This window comes from Saccopteryx leptura, chromosome 3 (assembly GCF_036850995.1).
Source record: "Saccopteryx leptura isolate mSacLep1 chromosome 3, mSacLep1_pri_phased_curated, whole genome shotgun sequence".
In the NCBI taxonomy this organism is placed as follows: domain Eukaryota; kingdom Metazoa; phylum Chordata; class Mammalia; order Chiroptera; family Emballonuridae; genus Saccopteryx; species Saccopteryx leptura.
In genome coordinates this window covers 88810122-88833330 of record NC_089505.1, presented here as the reverse complement: position 1 = coordinate 88833330, position 23209 = coordinate 88810122, and the positions used below count along the sequence as shown (strand labels likewise).

The 23209-nt window shown below is 39.7% G+C and overlaps 1 protein-coding gene across 4 annotated transcripts in view; it reads left to right on the top strand.

The window, feature by feature from the left end:
• Positions 1–23209, top strand: part of RERE (arginine-glutamic acid dipeptide repeats) — a 422789-nt gene that overhangs the window by 250364 nt on the left and 149216 nt on the right. For all 4 annotated transcript variants that reach the window (XM_066374961.1, XM_066374958.1, XM_066374959.1 and 1 more), the window contains 3 exons: positions 3711–3816; positions 5333–5429; positions 18265–18369. In XM_066374961.1, coding sequence (XP_066231058.1) covers positions 3711–3816; positions 5333–5429; positions 18265–18369 — 308 coding nt within the window. The remainder of the gene's footprint in view (positions 1–3710; positions 3817–5332; positions 5430–18264; positions 18370–23209) is intronic.

Genomic DNA, 23209 nt, shown 5'->3' with positions numbered 1-23209 from the left:
GCAGGCAGGACTAGGAATCTGAATTACCTAATTTGAGATTAGTACCCTCTGAAACAGTTTATTGCCCTTTATAGATGTATGATCTTTAACCAAATTTCTGATCTATTTAGGAAGAGTGTGATTGCAGCTGCTTAAATTTCTTTAAAACATGTTTACTTTGAGTCACAATCTTTGTTGTGTTATATCTGTGAAATTGAGAGTCTGGAGACTTTTTTGATGCAATGCTGCCATTCCCTGGTTATTGAGTAGAACTGCATTTGAAAATCCAAAAGGCTTTCCACTACCTTTGTGAAGTCTCGTATTAGGAGTCATAAGTCTATGTACAAATAACCCAGAGTGGTACTTATGTGTATGTGTGTGTAATAATGAATTGTGTTTGGTTTGGAAGATAACAGATACTATACCTCAGAAGGTGTCCAGGGTCACTGGCTTGGTTCTGAAAAATAGACATTGTACAGTCACCAGTTAGGTTATTTCTGTTGCCCTTAAGTTAGGTATGTAACAAAAATATGTGAAAGTATAGATTTTAGAACATTGTTGCTGGGACTGCTAGTTGATCTGAATTCCTTTGTGCTCTACTAAGTAACTCATTACTGTGGCACTGAAGCATCCATGATTAGTAACTCAATTACTAGAGATCACTATCAGCTCTTGAGGGGAAACCTCATTGTTGTGAAAAAATAACTCCTTGAAACTCTTCTGTGAAGCAGTGGTTATATTCCTTTACTTACAGAGAGAACAGTTCTCTTTTGAGTACCTACTCAGTTCCCCGTGCTTTTCCATCTTTTGACTACTTTCAGTAGTCCTATTAGGTAGGTTTCAGTACTCCCACTTTACCGGAAAGGGTGACTTAGTGAATCTTAGTAAGATGCCCAGAGTCATGTGGCGGGGAAATGGGAGAGCTGGAATTTGAACCACACCAGACTTTCCAGTATTCTGTTACCTGTGGTCCATATTCTTCACCTAGTAGTGCTTGACCCAGGTTTTATTCTTGCCATTCTGATTTAGATTTCCTAAAAAGGAAACTGTTAGACCATTGGTTTTCAATTGGGGTAATTTTGTCCCCAAAGGGGACATTTGGCAACATTTGGAGACATTTTTGGTTGTCATAATGGAGGAATACCACTGGTATTTAGTGGTTGGAGGCTAGGGCTGCTATCAGCATCTCACAGTACACAGGACAGGTTTCCGCACAGACTTGACTGGACCAAGTGGTAATAGTGCTGAGTTGAGAAATCTTGTGTTAGTATATTTAGTGAAGTGAGCTCATCCCCGAGTTCCATCAGACGGACTGTCCCTGCCCCTGATTGATTGTTTGGTTGGTTTGTTTCTATGCTCTTTATTACCTTGCCTGGGAATGAGACTAGCTTTCCAGCGGCTCTCCTGTGTCTCAGTGTTTTTTGCCTCCCTGCCTATGGATTGGGTCAGTAGTGGGGATAGAAGATGCCATTTGTCCCGGCGAGTTAGAAGCCACTGTACAGCCAGTAGTTGCAGCCTCCTTCACAGCCACCTGGCACATGCAGGTTCCCATTTGATGCGGATAGAGGGTAATGAAACAACGGAGCCAAGAACTGATAGGCCATATCTTTTATTCTAGCTCGCACCAATCAGGCGAGTACACACAAACACACTGGGCTCCAAAACTCACTCACTCAGCGCTCACAAAGCTACTGACATATCTGAGTTTTCCTAGAATCAAAGGCCCCCACCAGCTCACTCAGTCCCCTCTGCAACCACATGGCCTCTTCCAAAATGGCCTCCTCGCTCCTCCTCCTTAAAACTTTTTGGTGGTACAACTCCTCCTCCAGCACACATTAGCATAACCAAGCCCCTTCCCAAGCAGAAAGGTAATTAGCACTATCACATGACAGCATCATCACGTGAGCAGCGGCCATTTTTAACAATAAAAGTGAGCAAAACCAGAAAACACAGATTTTACAAACTTATTTGCCCAACACCCACTGAAGGCCAAACTCTTCAGGATTCAAGTTCTTCTCAGTGTCATGCTGAACTTTTCCTTGTGCTGCACGTGGATAGACCACGTGCACCTGCACTTGTCTTGTATTTTCTCTCTCTTTGTATCTTTCTCAGGTCTCATCCCTTGCCTAGAAAGAATCCATTGAAATATTTTCTGTTTTTTCCAAAGTCATATTTTACCTCCTTTATAATTCCCTGCTGGAAGTAATTGTTCCTGTTTATAAGCTCCTATATGTAACATTTATTATTATTATCATCCTAATTTGGCTTTTTCTTCCCACCTGCAGTATAAATGGTGAGAATGTAAAGTGCAAAAAGGGATGAAAACTCTAAAAGTGCCCGTTATGTAGGATTATTTTGGGCATACAGTCTTTTATTGAAATCAGTAATGCTGCCCCTATTTTTATAAGCCTATGTATTTGGCACGATTAAGTACAAAAGAAGATTCTTGATATTTATGATGTTGACTTAGGAATAGATTTCTTCACATTTGGGTTTAGTCAAGACTGTTGGCAGTTTTTTTTTCTTTCTGTTTTTTTAAATGGCTTAAATATTTTAGCAAAGGTTTTCCTTTTCTTTCTTTTCATTCTTTCTTTCCTTTGAGCCTTTCTGGCCTGTTAATGGAAAATATATATATTTACATACATAAGTTAAGCAAAAAGCGTCCTACTTCATTAAAGTAGGCTCCTTTGATGTAGCTGGGGATTGAGCCATCGCCTTTATAACTGCGAGGCATTGCTCAGATTTTAGCTCTTTCATTTCTGACCCGCTGACTTGTGATGAGAAGGTAGAAGCTGCTGAGTGATATGCAGTCACGTTGGTGATGACTCTTACGGCCCCCACCTGGGCTGGGAACGTATTTGACGAGGCCAAAGGAAGCTCTTGTGTGCTGGCAGGTCGAGGTGTTTCACGACCAGGACATAGAGTGGTGCACCGCGTTGTGTAGCTCTCATCGCCTCCAAATGGAAGGACGGTGATCTCTATTCTTTGAACTAGCAAGAAAGTTAACTTTTAGGCAGTTAAGTGTCCCACACACATTTATGAGACCCTGATCATCATAAAATGATGATCTTCATTATTCACAAATATTTATGTACGAGGTATTCTATTCTCTGGAAATTCGAAGATAAGCTAGGTCTGTGCTCCATGGACTCACGGTACTTGCATCACCCCCCTGGATTGCTGTGTTAATCTGCTATATAGCAATAGCTGCCAGTTAAGTGGCTGTCAAGTGCAGGGAGAATGTAACTCAGTCTGGGTGATTGGTAAACCAGGCCTTGTTGGAGAAGTGCTTTCTAATTTATTGCCCTTAATGGCTGCACAGTGTTTATAAATATTTATAATACAGTTGACAAATATTCACCAAAATGATTAAAAATTAAGATAGGGGGATATATTCATTTAGTACTATGTAGTTACTGCCAAATAAAAAAATATAACAATTGAATGAATTAATCAAACTGGGGAAATTTATACATTCAGTATGGCCTCCTTTGTTTCCTGAAATGAACAACTTTGAAGGAATCAGGTCAGAGGGGTGCTGTGGCTGGGATTTAGAAAAACTAAAAATTGACCTCATAATTGACTTATGTATTTTTAGTGATCCTGGTGATAATTGTGTGTCTCCCTCTCTGCCTGTCCACCTGTTTCCAGGGGCTTTTGTTCTTAGGTATGGTATGCAGCTGTGGGCACCTGAAACCCTGTTCCTAACGCTGTTAGATTTTCCTTTTCAGAGTAAGAGGGACCACCTACTCATGAACGTCAAATGGTACTACCGTCAGTCTGAAGTTCCAGATTCTGTGTATCAGCATTTGGTTCAGGATCGACATAATGAAAATGGTAAATATGCCCTTCTGGTTTGCTTCTTACACTTTCTCAGCTTTGGACAAAGTTCTTTCTAAAGACATGCATTAATAGAGAGAAAATAAAGCTTCTTATAAATAAGAAGGTTACTGGAATGTTCATTTTTTACTGAGTTCTCTCATTATATTGCTTTAAAAACAACCTGAGCGTGTGTGTGCCACCGGCATCTTCCTCTTAAACTTGGACTAGAGATAGGTCTTGTTTGGAAAGGACAGTAATTTTCTCACGTACAATGAACTAATAATACTTAAACCCTACAGCAGGCATCCCCAAACTACGGCCCGTGGGCCGCATGTGGCCACCTGAAACCATTTATAAAGCTCCGGCCGCACTTCCGGAAAGGGGCACCTCTTTCACTGGTGGTCAGTGAGAGGAGCACTGTATGTGGCGGCCCCCCAACGGTCTGAGGGACAGTGAATGGCCCCCTGTGTAAAAAGTTTGGGAACCCCAGCCCTACAGGATTGTATTTCAGTTTTCTCTCTTTTTCAGTTGTCTAGTATTGGACTTATCTGTATTCAGAGTTTTGAAGTTCAGTTTTCAAAGCAAAGCTTTCTTGGCTGTTTTGGAATTCAGCTTGCATCTTGACTTTCAGAACAAGAGGAAGGTTGTTCAGAGTATCTTTTAAATTAATTTTCCTCTGGTATTGTAGTTTCTACCCAATAATTTCATTGATACATAGATATGTATATAAAATGTACATTACATTTGTTCAGATGTATAATAGTTCCTTTTCATTGATTTTTGAGAGGTGCTAGGCCTCATGATAGCTGATCCACATTTGTTATCCATTAATTATGTCGCTCCCCACTTCTAGATAAGGAAGTTGAGGCTTAGAGATGCTGAGGAAGTGGCCAAGGCCGTGTGTCCTCGGAGTGGCGGTCCCTGGGCAGGGATCCAGCTCTGTCCCTGATGGCTGTGCCCCTCACACTCCACACTGCTTTTGGTGATAGGTTTTTATTCAATAAACCGTCATCAGACATAGTTTTGAAGAATGATAGAATGACGTTCTTTCATATCTTACTACTTTTACTCTCCTATGAAGCTATAAAAATTTTTGTTAAAAGAGTTGAGTATGGTTTATTATTAAAAATAGTAGTTTGGTTTTTTCCCCCCCAACGGAAACAGTGTAGTTTCACCCCATCCTGAACTATTGAGCAATAAAAAATAAGATGGACAGGATGGCTAAATATTTAGTACTTTACAAGTTGCTGTAATGTGATCGTATCATCCCTTTTAAAAACAAATTTGTGCTTAATGCATTTCAGCAAACTTTTGGCGCTTAAGTAAAGGGTGTAAAACACACCCAGCAGAATACTCTGTTTCTGTTATTCCTGCTCTGTATTATTTCTCTTTGTTTTGCTGACCAGGCCTGGTTATTTATTGTGCTATTTTTAGTGGGCAGTGACACTGAAAGAAAAATTTTGCAAAATTTTCCTAATTGTTTTGGGAAACTCAATTTTAATGTCCACTTAATGAATTAATTTTTTGACAGACTCTGGAAGAGAACTTGTCATTACAGACCCAGTAATTAAGAACCGAGAGCTCTTCATTTCTGACTACGTGGACACCTACCATGCTGCTGCCCTCAGGTAAGTGTCAGAGGCGTGGTCTTCCTGTGAAGGAGGAGTCATCAGATAGGAAGCAGAGGCTGAGCTCTCCTGATCTCCTAGTCTGGTTACCCCTGTGGTCTTGGATGCTGGCGTCCAGTGTTGAGTCTGTATTGACGGGTTCAGAGGTTGCCTGTATTTTCACTAATGAATGTGTGTGGGAGAGGGGAGACTTTTTTTTCCTATTTCATTATTTTATACTCCATAGTTGTTGTTTTTTTATCTTTGTCTTCTTGAGAGTTATTATCCTGGTATTGGTTGCTAAAGCATTCAGGGTAAAGTGTTGTGATGGTCTGCAGGTAGTTTCCTAAAGATTCAGCCTCTGCCACTAGAAAAGACAGGTAAAGAAATGGAGAAACAAATAGGGCAGCATGAAATTAATTGAGCATGTAATTTTTTTTTCTTCATTTTTTTTTTTTCATTCAAGCTGGAAACGGGGAGGCAGTCAGACAGACTCCCGCATGCGCCCGACCAGGATCCACCCGGCATGCCCACCAGGGGGCAATGTTCTGCCCCTCTGGGGAGTCGCTCTGTTGCATCCAGAGCCACTCTAGCGCCTGAGGCAGAGGCCACAGAGCCATCCCCAGCGCCTGGGCCGTCTTTGCTCCAATGGAGCCTCGGCTGCGGGAGGGGAAGAGAGAGACAGAGAGGAAGAAGAGGGGGAGGGGTGGAGAAGCAGATGGGTGCTTCTCCTGTGTGCCCTGGCCGGGAATCGAATCCGGGACTCCTGCACGCCAGGCCAACGCTCTACCACTGAGCCAACCGGCCAGGGCGAGCATGTAATTTTTAATCTACACATAGTGTGTAGGATTTTCATTGACCTAGTCTTTCAATTTTATGTATGTATGAAAAATTTTCTAAAAGGCTTGCGGTAGGGAGAATATATTGAAGACTTAATTCTGACACAGAAGGTAACATTGCAAGCTATTCTTAATGTCTTAGGTAATTATGCCAAAAAGTGACCACAAGCACCTGCTTTGTTTTGTTCCTTTCAAGAAAAGGATACACATATATTCTGGCATATTTTGTATATAAATGGGAGACTTTGGGCTTCATACCTGGTAGAGAAAGTTAAGGCAAGTAATAACTTTCCCCACTGGAAGCAATAAAGTGATTGGAGAACTGCTTTGTTTGTTAAAGAATATGTTTGTTTGTTTGTTTTTCCTCTCAAAAAGGCCATAGGGATATGCTAGCTTTTAGCTGAACTACAATGAGATACAATCATTTCTCGATTACGTTGCGCAGATGAGATTTAGTAAAACCATCTGGATGGAGTCTCTTGTGCAAAGCTCCATAGCTAAAGCCAGTTATTTCAAGGCAAATTAGTATCAACTTTTAATATAGGGCAGGTTTTGACAAACTTTTGGGGCAGATAATCTTTCATTTGGTCTCTGTTGCACCTACTCAGTTCAGCCGTTGCAGCTCAGAAGCTGCGGGCACCTCACATGCAGCGGCTGGGCTCCAGCAGAACTGTGTTTATGGCCCTGAGATCTGGGCTTCATTTCATTCCCGCGTGCTATGTTTACGGGCCCTGAGATATGAGTCGCATTTAATTCCCGCGTGGCGGGAGCTGTATTACTTTTCTTTTGATTTCCTTTTTGCTGTTTAAGAATGTAAAAGCCATTCATATAGTTCCTAGGTTCTCCGAAAGCAGGCATTGGGCCAGGTTTGGTGTGTGAGCCAGTCTGCTGAGCCCGCTGTAGGGAAGGAGTGGCGGGGGTAGACTGGCTTCCTGTAGGGCTTGATCGTTATATTTGGAGAAGTCCATGGTGTTTTATAAACTTTTTCCAAAATTCACAAAAGCTTTTTATGTCTTTGTGGCTATGGCTTGTGGGTCATAAACTCGCAAGCCGAAGAAAGCAAGTTTATGGAAAATTGGGTGGATTGATGGAACCATTAAATGTTAGCTGGGACAAGTGGCTTGGCCTGGGGGGGGGGAGGGTTCTCATGTATCCTGCTTTGCATGTTTCCCCTGCTCTTCTTGTCTTGTTTCATTAGTTGAAATAAATGATTTCAAGCAATTTAAAGTTGCAGTTAAAACAAATATATGAGGTATGTATGCAGCCCTGGTTGTTTAACATGTTTTTACATTAATTGCTTAAAATGACTATATCTGAGTATTTATCAGAAGCTGTTCTGATTTGTAGAGTCTTTTTATACCGTGTGAGCATTTGTAAAAAAAACTCTTTGTCCTCGATAATTCCAGCTGCACCCAGATGAGTGTAGTGGGGTTTGCAATCAAACATATTTGTGGGTGTCCCTTCACTGGCGACTCAGGGCTGGAGAGCTCAAGTGGTAATTCCCTGTTTTCTTCTCACCATGTAGGTAAGTAGAGCGGTTATTGATTAGTTTTTATTCTCCTGTGGTATTTTCTTTAAAGGGCCACAGAGTGGTTTTATACAGCTATCATTCTAAATTAGGTTCAAATAGAACATATCTTATGTCACTTAACAGTTTCTTTTCTTTTTTTTTTTTTTCAAAGATGCCAGATGATAGTAGTCACATAATTACCAAAAGATCTGGCCTAGCAGGCGCTCAGTAAATATTTGTGGACGTGTTGACAGTTGCCCACATCTGGAGCTCACCTGTCTGGGGTGCATTGTTGTTGCCTAGTTCTTGATGGCAGGGTGCTCATTGTAAGGTCACCTTCCGTAGAAGCAGGATTGAATGGCAGTGCCCCCAGGAACCTCTGTTTACACCTTTCTTCACCAAAACTCGATTACTTTAATTTTAAGTTGTTGAGGGGGGGGGGGGGGATTAAGCTTTTTCCTTCCAATTTTTCCTTCATCACTTATCCACAGAAAAATTTTTTCTTTCTCCATAGATACAAAGCAGTATTGCTAGAAGTAAATTAAATTTTGAAAGAGTGCCAAATAATCCATAGGCACATGAAAGAGGGCCAGATGACTAGAATGAAAAACAAAACAAAACATGGAGGACAGAAAAGAACAAGAACAAAGAAAGACTGATAGTGTTAGTGGTTAGCACCCTTCTTCTCGAAGACCAAAGAGCCCAGCTGTGTGGATTCACTGAGCTCACAGCAAGTCCAGGGGGACTCGGGCATTCCATTCACTTGGGGGAACAGATGGAGGACTTCCTTCTTCGGGGTGCTAGGGTTGGGTTATAAAGGGGAGAGGGCTTTGTCCTTCAGCTGTCGTGTATCAACAGGGAAACAGTTCCTCTGCAGCCTCTTCTGTGTGAATTGAGAGTGTAGTATTTCTCTACCCAAAGCAGGTCTATTTCTGGAAGAGACTGTGGTCTGTACGGTTGTAGAAACCTGCGCTGAGGTCCTGCTTACGGCTCTGCTGCCACTCCTGATTCTTGCCTGGGCTGCCCCTGATCCCCAGCCAAGTTTCTACAACTGCTTCTTTTCCTTATTATATATCTTTATCAGTAACCGTAAAGTAAAGTTAGGCTCTTGAGGAGAGTATTTTTGAGTCCTCTTTATATTCAGGTAAGTGTTTTGGCTAACCCTGGTATAATTTAAAACAAAAACAAAAAACCATCACACTGAAATTTGAATCCTGGTTCTGCCACATAGTGTTGTGATCAAGGCCAAGTTTGTTAACCTTTGAAGCCATCCTTTTAACCGACTTACTGAATGAAGGTCACAGGATTAAGTGGCAGAACCCTGCACCAAACACACATCTTCTGGTTCTGCACAGAGTGGTTCATATTAGAAGCATGAGTAGTGCCTCTGTGCCCTGATGCTCAATGGGGTTCTTAAAAACATCAAAGGGAGAAAAGAGCCAATTATACATTAATTGTAATTCTGTATCAAGTTATTGATGTTGCAGTTACTCGGCATTCATTTATTTTAGTTTTCTGTGGCTAGTAGGATGGATTAATTGGCTACACAGACTACTTCAGTTATGGTAGAAGAGATTAGCTCAAGAAGCCATCTCTAGATGCTTTGAGAATGAGCAGATAAACCTGTTCCAAGAATGAGCAGATACATTTTATTAAACTAAATAAAAATTGTAACTTGCAGTTTGTAGGCTGTTAATTTTTTTACTTTAAAGATAATATTTTATTGATGGTCATAGGATCTAGAATGATTGCTTTGTGATTGTACTGTGAACTGTGACCTTTCAAGTACACTGTGCACATGTGACAGTGACTTCTTCAGTACCGACTGTGGAGGGCAACATAGAGTATAAATGTCTCATCGGCATGAGGGCTCTTTTCCAACTTTTTCATTATCTGCTTCCTACTTCAAGTAATCATTCGGTAAAATTTATCCTAAAGTAGGTCAGGTTATAAACTATCATCTTACTAGGAATTCATATTATAGGAATATATTTAGTAAGCCCAGGGCCAAGAAACCCTGAACCAGCTGTTTAGGGCTTCTAGTCTTTTCATCTTGAATTAATTTATCTCCTTACTTTGTTATGAACAGCCAGGATCATATATATGCAGTGATTGAAATGGATTAATCACATCTTTATATGAGTCCCCAAAATTCTTTTAGTCCTGCAAGTTTTGTTTTTTGTTTTGTTGTGTTTTGTTTTTTAAGGTGAGAGGTGGAGAGATAGTGAGACAAACTCCTGCAAGCCCTGACTGGGCTTCACCCAGCAACCCCTGTTTAAGGCCGATGGATCAATCGAGCTGTCCTCAGCACCTGAGGCTGACATGGGTCAAATGAACCACTGGCTCTAGGAGGGGAAGAGGGAGAGAGAAGGGGGAGAGGGCGGGGAAAAGAAGCAGAGGTCACTTCTCCTGTGTGCCCAGACTGGGAATGTAACCCAGGACATCCACACACCAGGCTGATGCTCTATCCACTGAGCCATGGGCCAGGGCCAGCTCCTGCAAGTTCTTAACACATTTCATGATGGCTCAGAGGTCTTAGTTTCACAGTTTAAGATTAATTTCCTGGTTTTAATCTATCATTTTTATATGTGCAATAACTTCTACCTACAGCATTTTTATTGTCTTGTCTATATATACTTAGTACTTCATTTAGACACCATAACTTGTCAGTCATTTATTTACTTGTTCAGTCATCATTTCACATGTTACTGATCCCCCTGTAGGGGAAGGACTCTGTAGGTACTGGGGACACCTAATGGAATAACTCACTCTCTGCCCTTGAATACATCTTATAGTCTTCTTAAAATTCTTTTATTTGAAGCCACTTTTAGACACACAGAAAACTTATAAGTACTGAGTTTCCATATATCCCTCCCCAAGTTTTCCTCAGTGTTAACATCTTACATAACAGTGGTACAGTTATGGGAACCAGGACATTAGCATTAGTGCAATACTGTTGACCTAAAAACCCTATTTGAATTTCACTGGTGTCTTGTTTCATTCAGGCTGCTATAACAAAGTACTGGGTGACTTATAAACCTCATAGTCCTCAAGGCTGGAAGTCTGAGATCAGGGTGCCACGGTGTTTAGTTCTCGTGAGGTCCCCTCTATGGTTTGTGTCCTGCCGACCTCTTGTATCCCCACATGGCCAAGAGCATGGAGGGGAAGCGCATTTCCGGTCCATCACCACAGTCCCGCCCGTTTCTACCCTTCCTCTTTCCTCTGTAACTTCTTCCTTCAGCAGTGGAAACTTAGTTCTTGTTTAAAATGTATTTATAGTTCCTTATTTTTATTCATTTCTAGAATGCATATAACTTAGTTTTAGAATTTATAACCCATGTCCCTGTGAGAAACACATTTAGAAGTTGCTTACATATATGTAAGTTCTGTTCTTACACACCTTCCTAAGTGTGGTTGTGCTACTCATTTGTAATAGAGTTAGGTTCATTTGTTAGACTTCGCATTTCGGTTTTGGTTCTTCCCGGTTGATTTGGACTGTTTTAGGGGCGTGCAAGGGCGTGTGGGCTGTTGCTGTGGCTCTGAGGCTCAAGGCTCTACAGAGATGGTCTCGTCCCCTGCTGTCCTGCTCCAGTCCCCATATCTTTCCTGTCTGCTATAGATAACTGGTGCGTCCTTCCTGCATTTTCTTTTCACAAATGAGCAGTTTTACACGTTTATTTTCTTATAACTTCTTATCTAAGGGTAGCTTACTATAGACACTCTCACTCTTTGCTTTTTTCACTCAATGCTATGTTCTAGAGATTGCTCCATATCAGTGCACAGAGAACTCTTTCATTCTTTTTTATAGCTGCATAGTACTCTGCTGTGTGGATGTGCCATAGTTGATTCAACTGTGCCATGTGCATTTTGTGTATGGGCGTTTTGGCTGTTTGTAGGATTTTTCCATCATGCTGCTGCTGCACTGAAATGTCCTTGTGCATGTATTTTCTTATTGTCGGTGTGTGTCTTCAGGATGGGCTCATAAGAGAGAGAGTGCTGTGTTGAAAGGTTCATGTATGTGTGATTCCCCTCCAGAACACACAACAGTTTGCATTTCCTCCAGCAATGTAGGAGGCTTTCTCTTTTCCCATCTGAATGCATTGTTTGATTTTTTAAAATTTTGTGTCTGATGGGTGAGAAACTGTATGTCAGTGTTTTACTTTATTTTGCTAACAATGAGTGAGTGAGCATTTTTTCATATGTATGAAGGATGTTTTTGTCTCTTTTTTTTTTTGATGAGTTGTCTGTCAATAGATGTCTCTTCTATTTGGTTTTTGTCTTTTTGTTTCTCACTTTTTAAAAGTTTTCCATTTATCTGTTGTATGTTGCAAATATTTCCTCCCACTTCTCTCACTTTTCTTTTAATTTTATGTTTTTTAATTATGCAAAGGTTTTCTGTAGTGAAATCAATCAGTGTTTCTTTTATTCCCTCAAGACTTTTGAGTCGTGGTCAGAAAGCTTTTCCCTGCCCAGCTGTCCCAGTGTCATTTGTTTAAAAGCCTGTCTTCACCACAACAGTTTGAGTGCCACCTTGTCCTGTGTCATTGTCCCTAGTATTCTGGCTTTGCCAATGTGTTTTCCTCTGTTTATGTGTCAGCACCATACTGTTTGAATTATAGAGGCTTTAAAGTGTGCTTTAATGTCTGATAGGGCTGATTCCCCACCTCTGCAGCTATTTGTTTTTCCATGTGAATCTTAGTAGTAACTGTTTCAGTTCGTGAAATAGGTAGTTGATGTTTGCATTAGGACTGCAATGAATCTACAGATGAAGCTGTGGGTTAGTGCCAGGATGAGTCTTTCCTGCCGAGAGCAGGGGATGCTTTTCCACTTGTTCATGTTGCTTTTACATCTTCTAGGGTGTCTAGGAGTTTTCCTCTAGAGATTTCCCCATTCTTGTTACATTTATTTCTATGCATTTAACCTATGGACATAGTTTGAATGCTATACCCTAACAGTTGAGAATACTCATTCTTCAGTGTACCTTGGCATATTCTTAAGAATTGATTGTATTTTACATCACAAAGAAGCTATCTGATTAAAATGCAATAATACTTAAAGTTTACAAACAAGAACAAAGAAGAGAAAGTTTCTTTTATCTGGAAGTTTAAAATATTCTATTAAACAACTCCTGGGTATAACAAGAAACAAATTAAAAATGACAATAAAAATACTATATACCAGAATCTATGGCATGCATTTAAAACAGTTCTCAGAGGAAAACTAGTTATACTAAATACATTCATTTAAGTGAAAAATTAAATTAAATTAATTAAATCCCCAGCTTAAATGATAAAAAGAAAAACAAATAAACCAAAACAAAACACTGATGTTGTCCTCAGTGTAGATAGAGGAATTCTTAAGGCAATTATATTTAAAAAGTGGGCAGGCCCAAGGACTGAGGTAGAAGCAGTGTTGTATGTTGTTACAGCAGCTGAAAAAAACTGTACAGAGATCCACTAAAATTGTAGACAGATCAAGGTGGAATCGGAGAAAATGTTCAGCTACAGCTAAGAGGAAGGCAAGAGAAACAGAACTAGAAACAGAAAAGAAGCTTAAAATCCCATGCCTGTCATTAATCAAATGTCTTACAATAGACAATATACTGACTCTGTCTCAGAATCTTTATTCTCCATGTTTTCAGGTAGGAGTGAAATAATACCTGTAAGCAAATATGCTACTCTAAGCTTTCTGTCATCCTCGGCCGTTTCTCTGAGGTTGGCCTATGCCTGGGATATAGAGACTTGCCCGGTTTGGGGTAGTGTTGAGGGAGTGAATTGCTGGGCTGCAGTTTCTGTTTGTATTCTCTCCTTGCGTAAGGTGGTTCTTTTTTCTGCCCTTCATCCCCTTCAGATGAGCACCTCCCACCAGTCAGAGCACTCTTCAGATGAGACACTGCCCAAGGTGTAACTCCGTGGGCTTCACCCCGAGGGCCACCCAGACAAATCTGTTCTAGGAAGCCTTTGTTACTGCTCAGTGAAAGGACCGCATGACATGGAGTTTTCCTGTCTTCAGCCTTGTTTCTGCTGACAATGACGTAGCACTTTAGATACGGGGTATACAGGACCTTAGGGTGCTCTGAAACCAGCTATTTCAGCAACGTGGGAGTGGTGGCAGTTTTTTCTACTAGTCTCTCCTGCATTCTGCAAACACTGTCAAATGGTGTACTGAAAAGGGAGCTCTGGGGAAAAATTGAGTACTTAAAATGATACACTACTTATACGTATTTTTAAGTGTAAGCACTACTCTGCAACAATAGATGATATGAAAAATAAAGGGTGTGGCAAAAGTAGGTTTACTGTTTTGAGTACATGAAACAGTTTATTCTTGTATTATTTATTTATTGTATTATTTTCCATATGAACAACTCTAAGCCTACTTTTCATCACCCTCTATTTCAAAATGGGTGCCACCCAGTTAGAGCCACCCGTAGTGGGCTTATCTGCTCATGTCAACCCGGTCTTCAGTTCTGCTCAGTACACAGGGCTTGATACAGAAAGGCTCATTAACTGGCAGATATAGCAACTTTGAATAGCCACAGCTACATGCTAATGACAGTCATTGTTTTTTTTCCTAATACTTTTTTTGTTTTTAAAGAGAGACAGGAAGGGAGAGAGAGAGGGAGGAGAGAGAAGAGAAGCATCAACTCATAGTTGCTTCACTTTAGTTGTTTATTGATTGCTTCTCACATGTGCCTTGACTGGGGAACTCAAGCCAGCGACCTTGGACTCAATCCAGCGACCTTGGGATCATGTCCATGGCCCCGCATTCAAACTTGCGACCTTGTGCTCAAGCTGGCAAGCCAGTGCTCAAGCCGGATGAGTCCACGCCGTAGCCAGTGACCTTGGGGTTTTGAACAGACCCTCAGCGACCTAGGTGGATGCTTTATTCACTGTACCACCACTGGTCAGGCAATACTTTTTAAATATACAGTAAAATGCAGATTTTAAGTTTACATTTTCATAAATTTTGTGAAACTTGTTTGACCCTAAACAAGGCATGTAATAATCCCCCCCTCTCTGAGAGAGTTCTTTCCACTTAAAACTTCCCACCCGGAAGCAACCACTATTCTGATTTCTCTCACCATAAATTATTTTTGCCCTGTTCAGAGCTTCCCGTAAATGGAATCATGCAGTATGTACTTTTTTTGTGTGTCTAGCTTCTTTTACTCAATATTTAATTTTTAAGATTTTTCTATGTTGTGCTATATGTATCAATAGCTCTTTCTTTTGTATTGTGTGGTATTTCATTGTACAAATACCGTGTTTTCCCATGTATAAGACACTCCCCTATATAAGATGCACCTTAATTTGGGGGCCTGAAATTTGAAAATAAGTGTATTACATAAAGTTATCAAACTCAAGTTTTATTCATCATAAAATTCATACAGATCCTCATCACTGTCAAAACTCCCATCCATTAGCTTGTCCTCATCTGTGTCTGATGACGAATCACTGTCTTCAACAATGAGCACAAAAAGAAGTGGGAAATGCAAGTAAAAAAATCTACAACCACTGTATAAGACACACCCAGTTATTAGAAACCCAAATTTTTCGAAAAAAGGTACGTCTTGTACATGGGGAAGTACGGTATGCAATGATTTGTTTGCCCATTTCCTTGAAGGTGGATATTTGGGTTGTTTCAAGGCTAGTATGAATAAAACTGTTATGAACAACAAAAACAAAAAAGCATAAAGAAGGGAATAATAATAATAAAGATAAAAACAAGTTAGTGAGGAGAAATATATTAGATCTAATTAATCAAATTCTTGTAAAAAATTCTAATATGTCATTTAAAAGTGCATGATGACCAGTGAGATTTATTTTAGGAATGCAAGCTGGTTATTGTTGAGACTCTGTGTTACTATCATTTATCGTGTTTATAACACTAAAGGGAAACTGTTATCTCTAAAGGCTCTGAATATGATATGATTGCTTCTAAAGCTAGTCTATTTAATGGGAACACCTAAGAGACATTTCCACATTGTATTAGAGATACAGTGAAATTAGAGGCTTAGGAAAGGATAAGGAAGATGTAAAACTATGTTTATTTGCAAAAAACAGCATATCTGGGAAATCTCAGAGAATCAATAATTAAACTATACCAAATACTAAAGAATTCAGTAGATTAGCAGGCTATAAAAATAATATAAAATATTATTTATATAATGTGCATAAAATGGGCCCTACTACATATAATAAAAGGGTAAGCAAAAAGAGGATATATAATTAATGGTAGTGTCGCATTTACATATTGATATTATAGCTTCATAGTCATTTGTCAGATGATAGCCTTCTATTCCTACTGCTTTGTCTTTCCCTAAACCAGTGGGGTTGCCCTCCCCAGGGAACATTTAGCCATCTCTTTAGATATTTTTGATTGTCAAATTGATGTGTGTGGGGGTCCTGTCTGCTGTTGAGTAACAGGACAGCCCTGGCAGCAGCGCTGAGTCTTAGCAGTGTGAGGCTGAGAACCCGTCTTGAATGTGTTTGAGTTCTCATGCCTGTGCTGGAAATTGTGGGTTGGTAGGGTTTTTATATTTTTAATTAATACATTAATTATTTCAACTTTAAGGGTAAACTTAAATTTGAGAAATAAAATATCTATATAAAGAAGATTTACTTTTTTTTTTAATTAATGGACAAGGATAATGAGAATAATTTTCCATAGCAGTGAATGGTATACAGTTTCCTAGACTTCTTCATAGAGTTTTTATTTGATCTTAATATGATATTTTTATGGTAGGTGCAATAGGTATTTTTATCTCTAGTAATGGATAAAGAAACTTCCCTATTTCTTCTTGGCTTTAGGGACTAACTCACTTCAGATAGATGGGGGGTAAGTTGAAGCATGAGAGCATTCTTCCTCTGTAAGTGATCTTCCCTACTTTTTCTTCATTCCAGCTAAAGACTGGAGGGCTAGGTCCTGATACCTAGTTCATATTTTCTTTATTTGTGTCTTGTTACACCTACAAAGCGGTGCTCCCAGTAGAACTCTGCAGTGATGGGAATACAGAAATCTGCACTGTGCATATGGTAGCTGTTAGTCACAGGGAGCTATTTAAATAAATATTAAGATGAAATAAAACCTAACATTGATTTCTCTTCAGTTGTACCACCACATTTCACATTTCAGGTGCTCAATAGCCCTGCATTATCTTCTAATCAGTAGTTCCCAGAGGAACTTTAGTAAACCAATAGAATTTTTTATTTAATTTAAAAAATAGAAATTGTCAGAGCCTGGCTTAGTTTCTGCCCATTACAGAAGCTTTGATCACAGTTAGTTGTGCCCTGTGGGAAGGAAGGACATGGCTTTTCATTTCTTGGTAGGAAGTGAATGATTGTTCATTCCCACGTGGATGTCCCTCAGCCAGTTTCTTTCACTAACACCTTGGCCACTGGCTGGTGATTATGTTGTTAACGTCCAGCTCATGGAGCTCTGTGGGAGTGCATGCCTGTTCCAACAGAGGGAGATCACATCCCTGGATGGGGGAGGTCACATCCCCGGAAGCATCCTGGCGTACCCTGATGTGCTTTTGGTCCTCCTGTTTCAGCTACTGTAACCATAGTCTTTAGCTTCCTCTTGACATTGAATTTACTTTCTGTGACCACTGAGGGAGTTGGAAGTATTTAAACCCTTCCTGTTCTCTAGGAAATAAACCTCTTTACCTTCTAGCTTCTAGGAAATTGTTCTGACGTGAGGGGAGGGGGAGTGTGTGTGTGTGTGTGTGTGTGTGTGTGTGTGTGTGTTGTGTATGTGGTGGGAAGGTGGGTTATGTTTGGTGCATGGAAACCTGGCTTACGGAGTCCTGCGGGACTGGAGAGTCTTCAGTTCTCTTGTGGTTTAGGTTTTGTTGGCAGATGAACCTGGAAACCTTAACTGCTCTTTATTACAATATTTACATAGGAACATGTTTTCCAAATTAAAGTCATTGAACATTACTTAAAAATTTGGGAAGTTTTTGTTTGTATATTCAAAACCCATCTATATAGTCAAAAGTTAAAATTGCTCTTCTAATTTTGAAGTCAGTTTATTTCTTACATGTTAAAAGAGAAAAATATATTTAATAGTTATACATTCTGTCATAAGATAGCAGGAAGAAAAGGCCCATTTTGCTTTGATGATGGAGAAGGGCTTTAGACAGATTATTGTCATAATTTAACTGTGGTTTTAATTTCCTCTCATCATTTCTACTGTAATAGACTTTCATTCACAGTCGTTATCTTTGTGGCTTAATTTTGCTCGATGACTAAAATGCTGGGATAAAAGCAATTAAAAGTGCAAAGTTGTAGGTTGATGAAGTCATGAAACAAAAATATATATATATTGGACATTCTCTTCTTTTGGAAACTGCCAGTGTTATGAATAGAATATTGTAGCTATATTCTACATGTGCTTAGAGTAATACGGATTTAGTTACTATCTTCCTCCACCCTTACTCCTCCAATATATTTTGGTTTACAAAGCAACTGAGGGTATTACTAATGTTTTTCTGTTTGTTTGTTTTCAGAGGGAAGTGTAACATCTCCCATTTTTCTGACATATTTGCTGCTAGAGAGTTTAAAGCCCGAGTGGATTCATTTTTCTACATATTAGGCTATAACCCTGAGACGAGGTAAGTGAATCACTTGGGCCCCTCAGTAAAAAATTTTGTGTTTCTCACTGTGTGTATATGTATGTGTGTGTGTGCACGCACATCTGGGTATATATTAGTAAGATTCAAAAAAAAAAAAAATCAACTCCAAAATCCTATAGTAAACCTCTTTGGAAGGAGTTGTAATTTACATCTTTGTTATCTTCCTATTAAAAAAAGGAAATGTGAGAAAATTTGGATTTAGAGAGGGCAAGAGAAAGACATATGTTTCGTGGATCTGTTTTGAACTTCCTGTGAATTGGCAGATTAGTCTAATGCATATTCTGTCACACCTTCTCAGATACCACATTGAAAACACTAGGCCCTTATGGAGAGTCTGACCTTTTGTGTTTTAAGTGTGTTTAGCTCTTAGGTTTATCAAAACCAACCAAACTAGTGTTGGTGATGCATCTGTTTTTGCTGATGCTTATTAAAAGTGGTAGATAACTTGGCTATGTAAGCTAGAGACTCACAGTTCCTTTCTAAATACAAGGATTTAGAAAGAAGGAAAAGATGCTTGGCTCCTGGAAGTTAGTGGAAGAACTAACTACATTAAGTGTAATATCAAGATGGGTCATTGTTTCAGTTAAAATATTTTCCTTGAGGATGCTGAGAAATTATATGTAAAATTTAGAATGTTGCTGTTAATAAAGTCAACCTGGGGTCAATAAAAGGCAACATATTCTTTACTGGGGTTGCCAGAGGCTGCATAAAGCTCTATTGGGGCATATATATTAGTGTCTCTCTGTAAATATACTAGTCAACAGCTATAGTGGTAACAGGGTAATGGTCACCTTTTTTGCTTACCTTTTCTTTATAAAACAGTGAACTTGAGCTTTTATTTTCTTTTTGAGGTTTGCTCTATTCCAAAGACAAAGAAACTGAACAATGGTAATATTTCAAAAGCATCTTGTATTTTGAAATGTTTATTTTACATTTTATTTGCATTTATTGACTGCCTAGTCATGTTTTCCTGTTACCCAGATGAAGTTTAGAACACTGGAACTTGGATTTCTGTATAGCTACAATGGAGTCTGTCATTTCAGTGATGTCATGTTTATTTAACTGTTTGATAAATAGTTGTCATATTGCACAAGCTAGATTATATTAGTGAATTGACTAAATCACTTTTGTGTTTTAAGTGTGTTTAGCTCTTAGGTTTATCAAAACCAACCAAACTAGTGTTGGTGATGCATCTGTTTTTGCTGATGCTTATTAAAAGTGGTAGATAACTTGGCTATGTAAGCTAGAGACTCACAGTTCCTATCTCACTTTCTTGTGTATTGCTGACAGTCATTCAGAGTGATACTTCTCATTTGTTTTAAAATGTGGGTTGGGTATGCAACAGGAGGCTATTTGTGTGTGTGTGTGTGTGAGAGAGAGAGAGAGAGAGAGAGAGAGAGAGAGAGAGAGAGTCAGAGAGAATCAGAAAGAGGGACAGACAGACAGGAAGGGAGAGAGATGAGAAACATCAATTCTTTGTTGTGGTTCCTTAGTTGTTCATTGATTGCTTTCTCGTATGTGCCTTGACCGTGGGGCTACAGCAGACCGAGTGACCTCTTGCTTGAGCCAGTGACCTTGGGTCCAAGCTGGTGAGGCTTGCTCAAACCTGATGAGCCTGCGCTCAAGTTGATGACCTCGGGGTCTCGAGCCTGGGTCCTCCACATCCCAGTCTGATGTTCTATCCACTGAGCCACTGCCTAGTCAGGCAATAGGAGGCTATTCTCTGTCTCTCATCCGAAAAAGCAGCAGAGACATGCCTGTCCAGCAGTTATAGGCCCTCCTTCCCGAGTCTCTTAACTACCCTGTGTTCATCTTGTGTTCCCTTGTCCAGTTGTGCTTGGTATATTGTAAGTGCTATAGGGCTGTTGGGTAAATCAAAGTGAACAAATATTTGAATATCTACTTAAAAGTAAAGTTTGTGGGAGATCTCAGACTTCTCACAAAGTGAGTGTAAAAATTTATATCAGTGGAGCCAGTGTGGCCCCGGCCCCGGCTCATTAGTGTCATCCCAGACCACTCTAGACCTCCGGGCTCGGGGTTTTATGTCAAGTTCCTGCAGCTGCTCACATGATCAAAAGAGTGCATGCGATTTAACAGACTATAGAAAAACTGTTTATGTTTTCTCTGTCTATGCACTACACAATCGTTAGAATGCTCAGGATGCATATCCTTGCAGAACTTAACCTCCCAGACCTCTGTTTCTGTCTTTGTGAGGAATTGGGGCTGTGTGATGAGCTGGTTTCTGGGTAGCTCTCCTTCGACCCCTTATTTGAATGAGTGGGACTGGCATGTAACCGTGGCTGCATGGTGCTGTCTGCTGACATCCTAGTGCTCTGAGTCATTTGGAGAGGAAATGTCAAAGATGGTAATAATCCTGGGAGGCAGTGCATATATGTCAGTCGGTGTGACCACCAGGTCAAGCATGGTGCTTCTGTAACTGCAGACTTGTAGGACTGCTCCCTCCCCTTGCATAATGCAGGAACTCTGCTCTAGATGAGTAGTTGAAACTGAAGCTTCAGATAGAGTTATTGTCTCACAGCAAATTTTCTGATAGTAGTTAAAAGTTAATTATGTAGTTTTCCATAACTTAGCCTATTAAGCAAACACTGAAAATTTGGATTTTTTTTTTTTACATTTATTGCACAGGTCCCTTTAAAACCCCAGTGTTTGCCTACCTCTTTATTTTTTCCCTAACCTGGTTATTATATTTCTAAATGTTGTGTATTGTCGGGACCTGGTTGTCCAGAACTTTGGGTTTTGATGGTATTAGGTTGTTGAACACACGCATGATAGCAGGGAATAGACTTGTCATTGCCTTTAAAGTTTGGGAGATCCATAATCTCTTAGCTTTACTTCTGAAATCTAATGCTCTGATAAAATCAAAAGAGTTTTATGTTGTTTGGTACTGACAATGATTTCATAGTCATACTTGACTCGAACTAATGTGAGGCTATTTAATTTTTAGTATTGTTCACTATGAATCTGCACAACTTGTGCAGCAGTAGTACTAATGTGAAAGGATAATCATTTCTCAAGACACTGTTGGGTGTTACATATTAATTATATAGTATGTTCACTCTAGTACCTTTCTAAATCCAAAATGTTCTGAATTCTGAAAACCCTCTGGCCCCGAGGATCTTAGCTAAGGCATTGTGACCCTGTATTTTTGCTAGCCAGGATGTTTAAGGAACAAAACTTAATTGGGCAAACAAATTGGGGGGGGGGGCAGATGTGTTTAGGTGCAAGTAGGATACAAGTTACAAGGGTCTGACAAATGAGAGAGGCTTGAATTTAACACTGGCCTGAACTTTGAACCCTTAGGTAATTGGGCTTTGCTTTTGGAGTTTGTTTTTATATTTCTGCACTGGTAGTGGTGGTAGGGTAGTGTTTATGTATACACGATTCATTCCAAATTTACTGCTATAGCCAGCATACTCTGGCTCAGGCCAGTAAGTTAAGAGGGGAAGGAAGTAGTAGTGAATGAAGTCCCCAAAAGAACAAATGATAATGGCCATTTGAGAGGAGATATACCTTTTTCTTTAAATTTTGAAGCATGAACTTTCCCAAGGACCAGTATGTTTTCCCATGCTAATAAGAGTTGCTTAGGTCCCCGAAGTGCATTTAGGGAGAATGAAGAAAACATGTAACTTAAAATGTAGCATTTTGTATTGAGGGTCACTGATACATTGTCTCTCTTCCTTCCCCTTGGTTTCCCCCAAATGCTGTCTTTTTTATAAAAAAAAAAAAAAAATGTTTGATTATATTCTTGGTTCTTTGGTTTTTCAACATGAGTCAGGTGGAATCAGGTGAAAAACAAGTTGAGGGCTTAGGTCTGATCTCTGACCTTACCCAGGAGAGAATGTTCCTGATCACCTGTGATCTCTGCAATCAGCTGTGCTGTTTCGACTTTTCTTCCAGGGAGGAGGTTATTATTATTTTTTAGAGCAGTAATGAGGTTTAAGGATTATTATTATTGTTATATTTAGTAGCAATCATAAAATGAGGCATTTTTGCAAGGTCTTGTATTAATCTCTCCCTGACTGACCATGGCAGTAATGTTACTAATAATAGCTACAGTTAGTGAGCACTGCTGTGTGTTGTATTTGCAAAATTCATCTTATTCTACTTTGTTTTGAAACATTCTCAATCTTACAGAACAGTTGCAAATATAGTAGAAGATGCTTTTTTTTACTTTATTGGGATGACATTAGTTTGCAAAACCATACAGGTGTTAAGTGTACGGCTCAACAAAACATCTGCACGCTGCATCCTGTGCCCATCTCCTCAAGCAAAGTCTCTTTCCGTCTCCATCCCCCCCTTTGCCCATCTCCGTCTCCCCTGGCTCTCCTTTTCCTCTGGCTGTCACCACACTGCTGTGCCGTCTGTTTATGTATATGGTTTATGGTTAATCCCTTCACTTTACTTCATCATCCACTCCCCTTTCCCTCCCTCCCCTCTGACAGCTGTCAGTCTGTTCCATATATCCATTTGAAAGCATGTTGTCACCATGAGGCTATCTCTTATTCTAGTACTTTAATGTATTTCCTGTGAACAGAGACATTTTCTTCCATAACCGTGGTGCAGCCCTCAAAATCAGGAGTTTAACAGTGAAATATTATTGCCATGGATTTCTCAGACCCCACTCAAATTTTATCAGTTTTCCCAATAAAGACCTTTATAGCAGAGGAACAGTTCTGTATTATGGGTTTAGTTGTTACGTTTGTTTAGTCTCCTTCAATCTAGAACAGTTTCTCAGTCTTTCCTTCACTTCCTGACCTTGGTATTTTTGAAAATTATGGGCTGATTATTTTGTAGACTG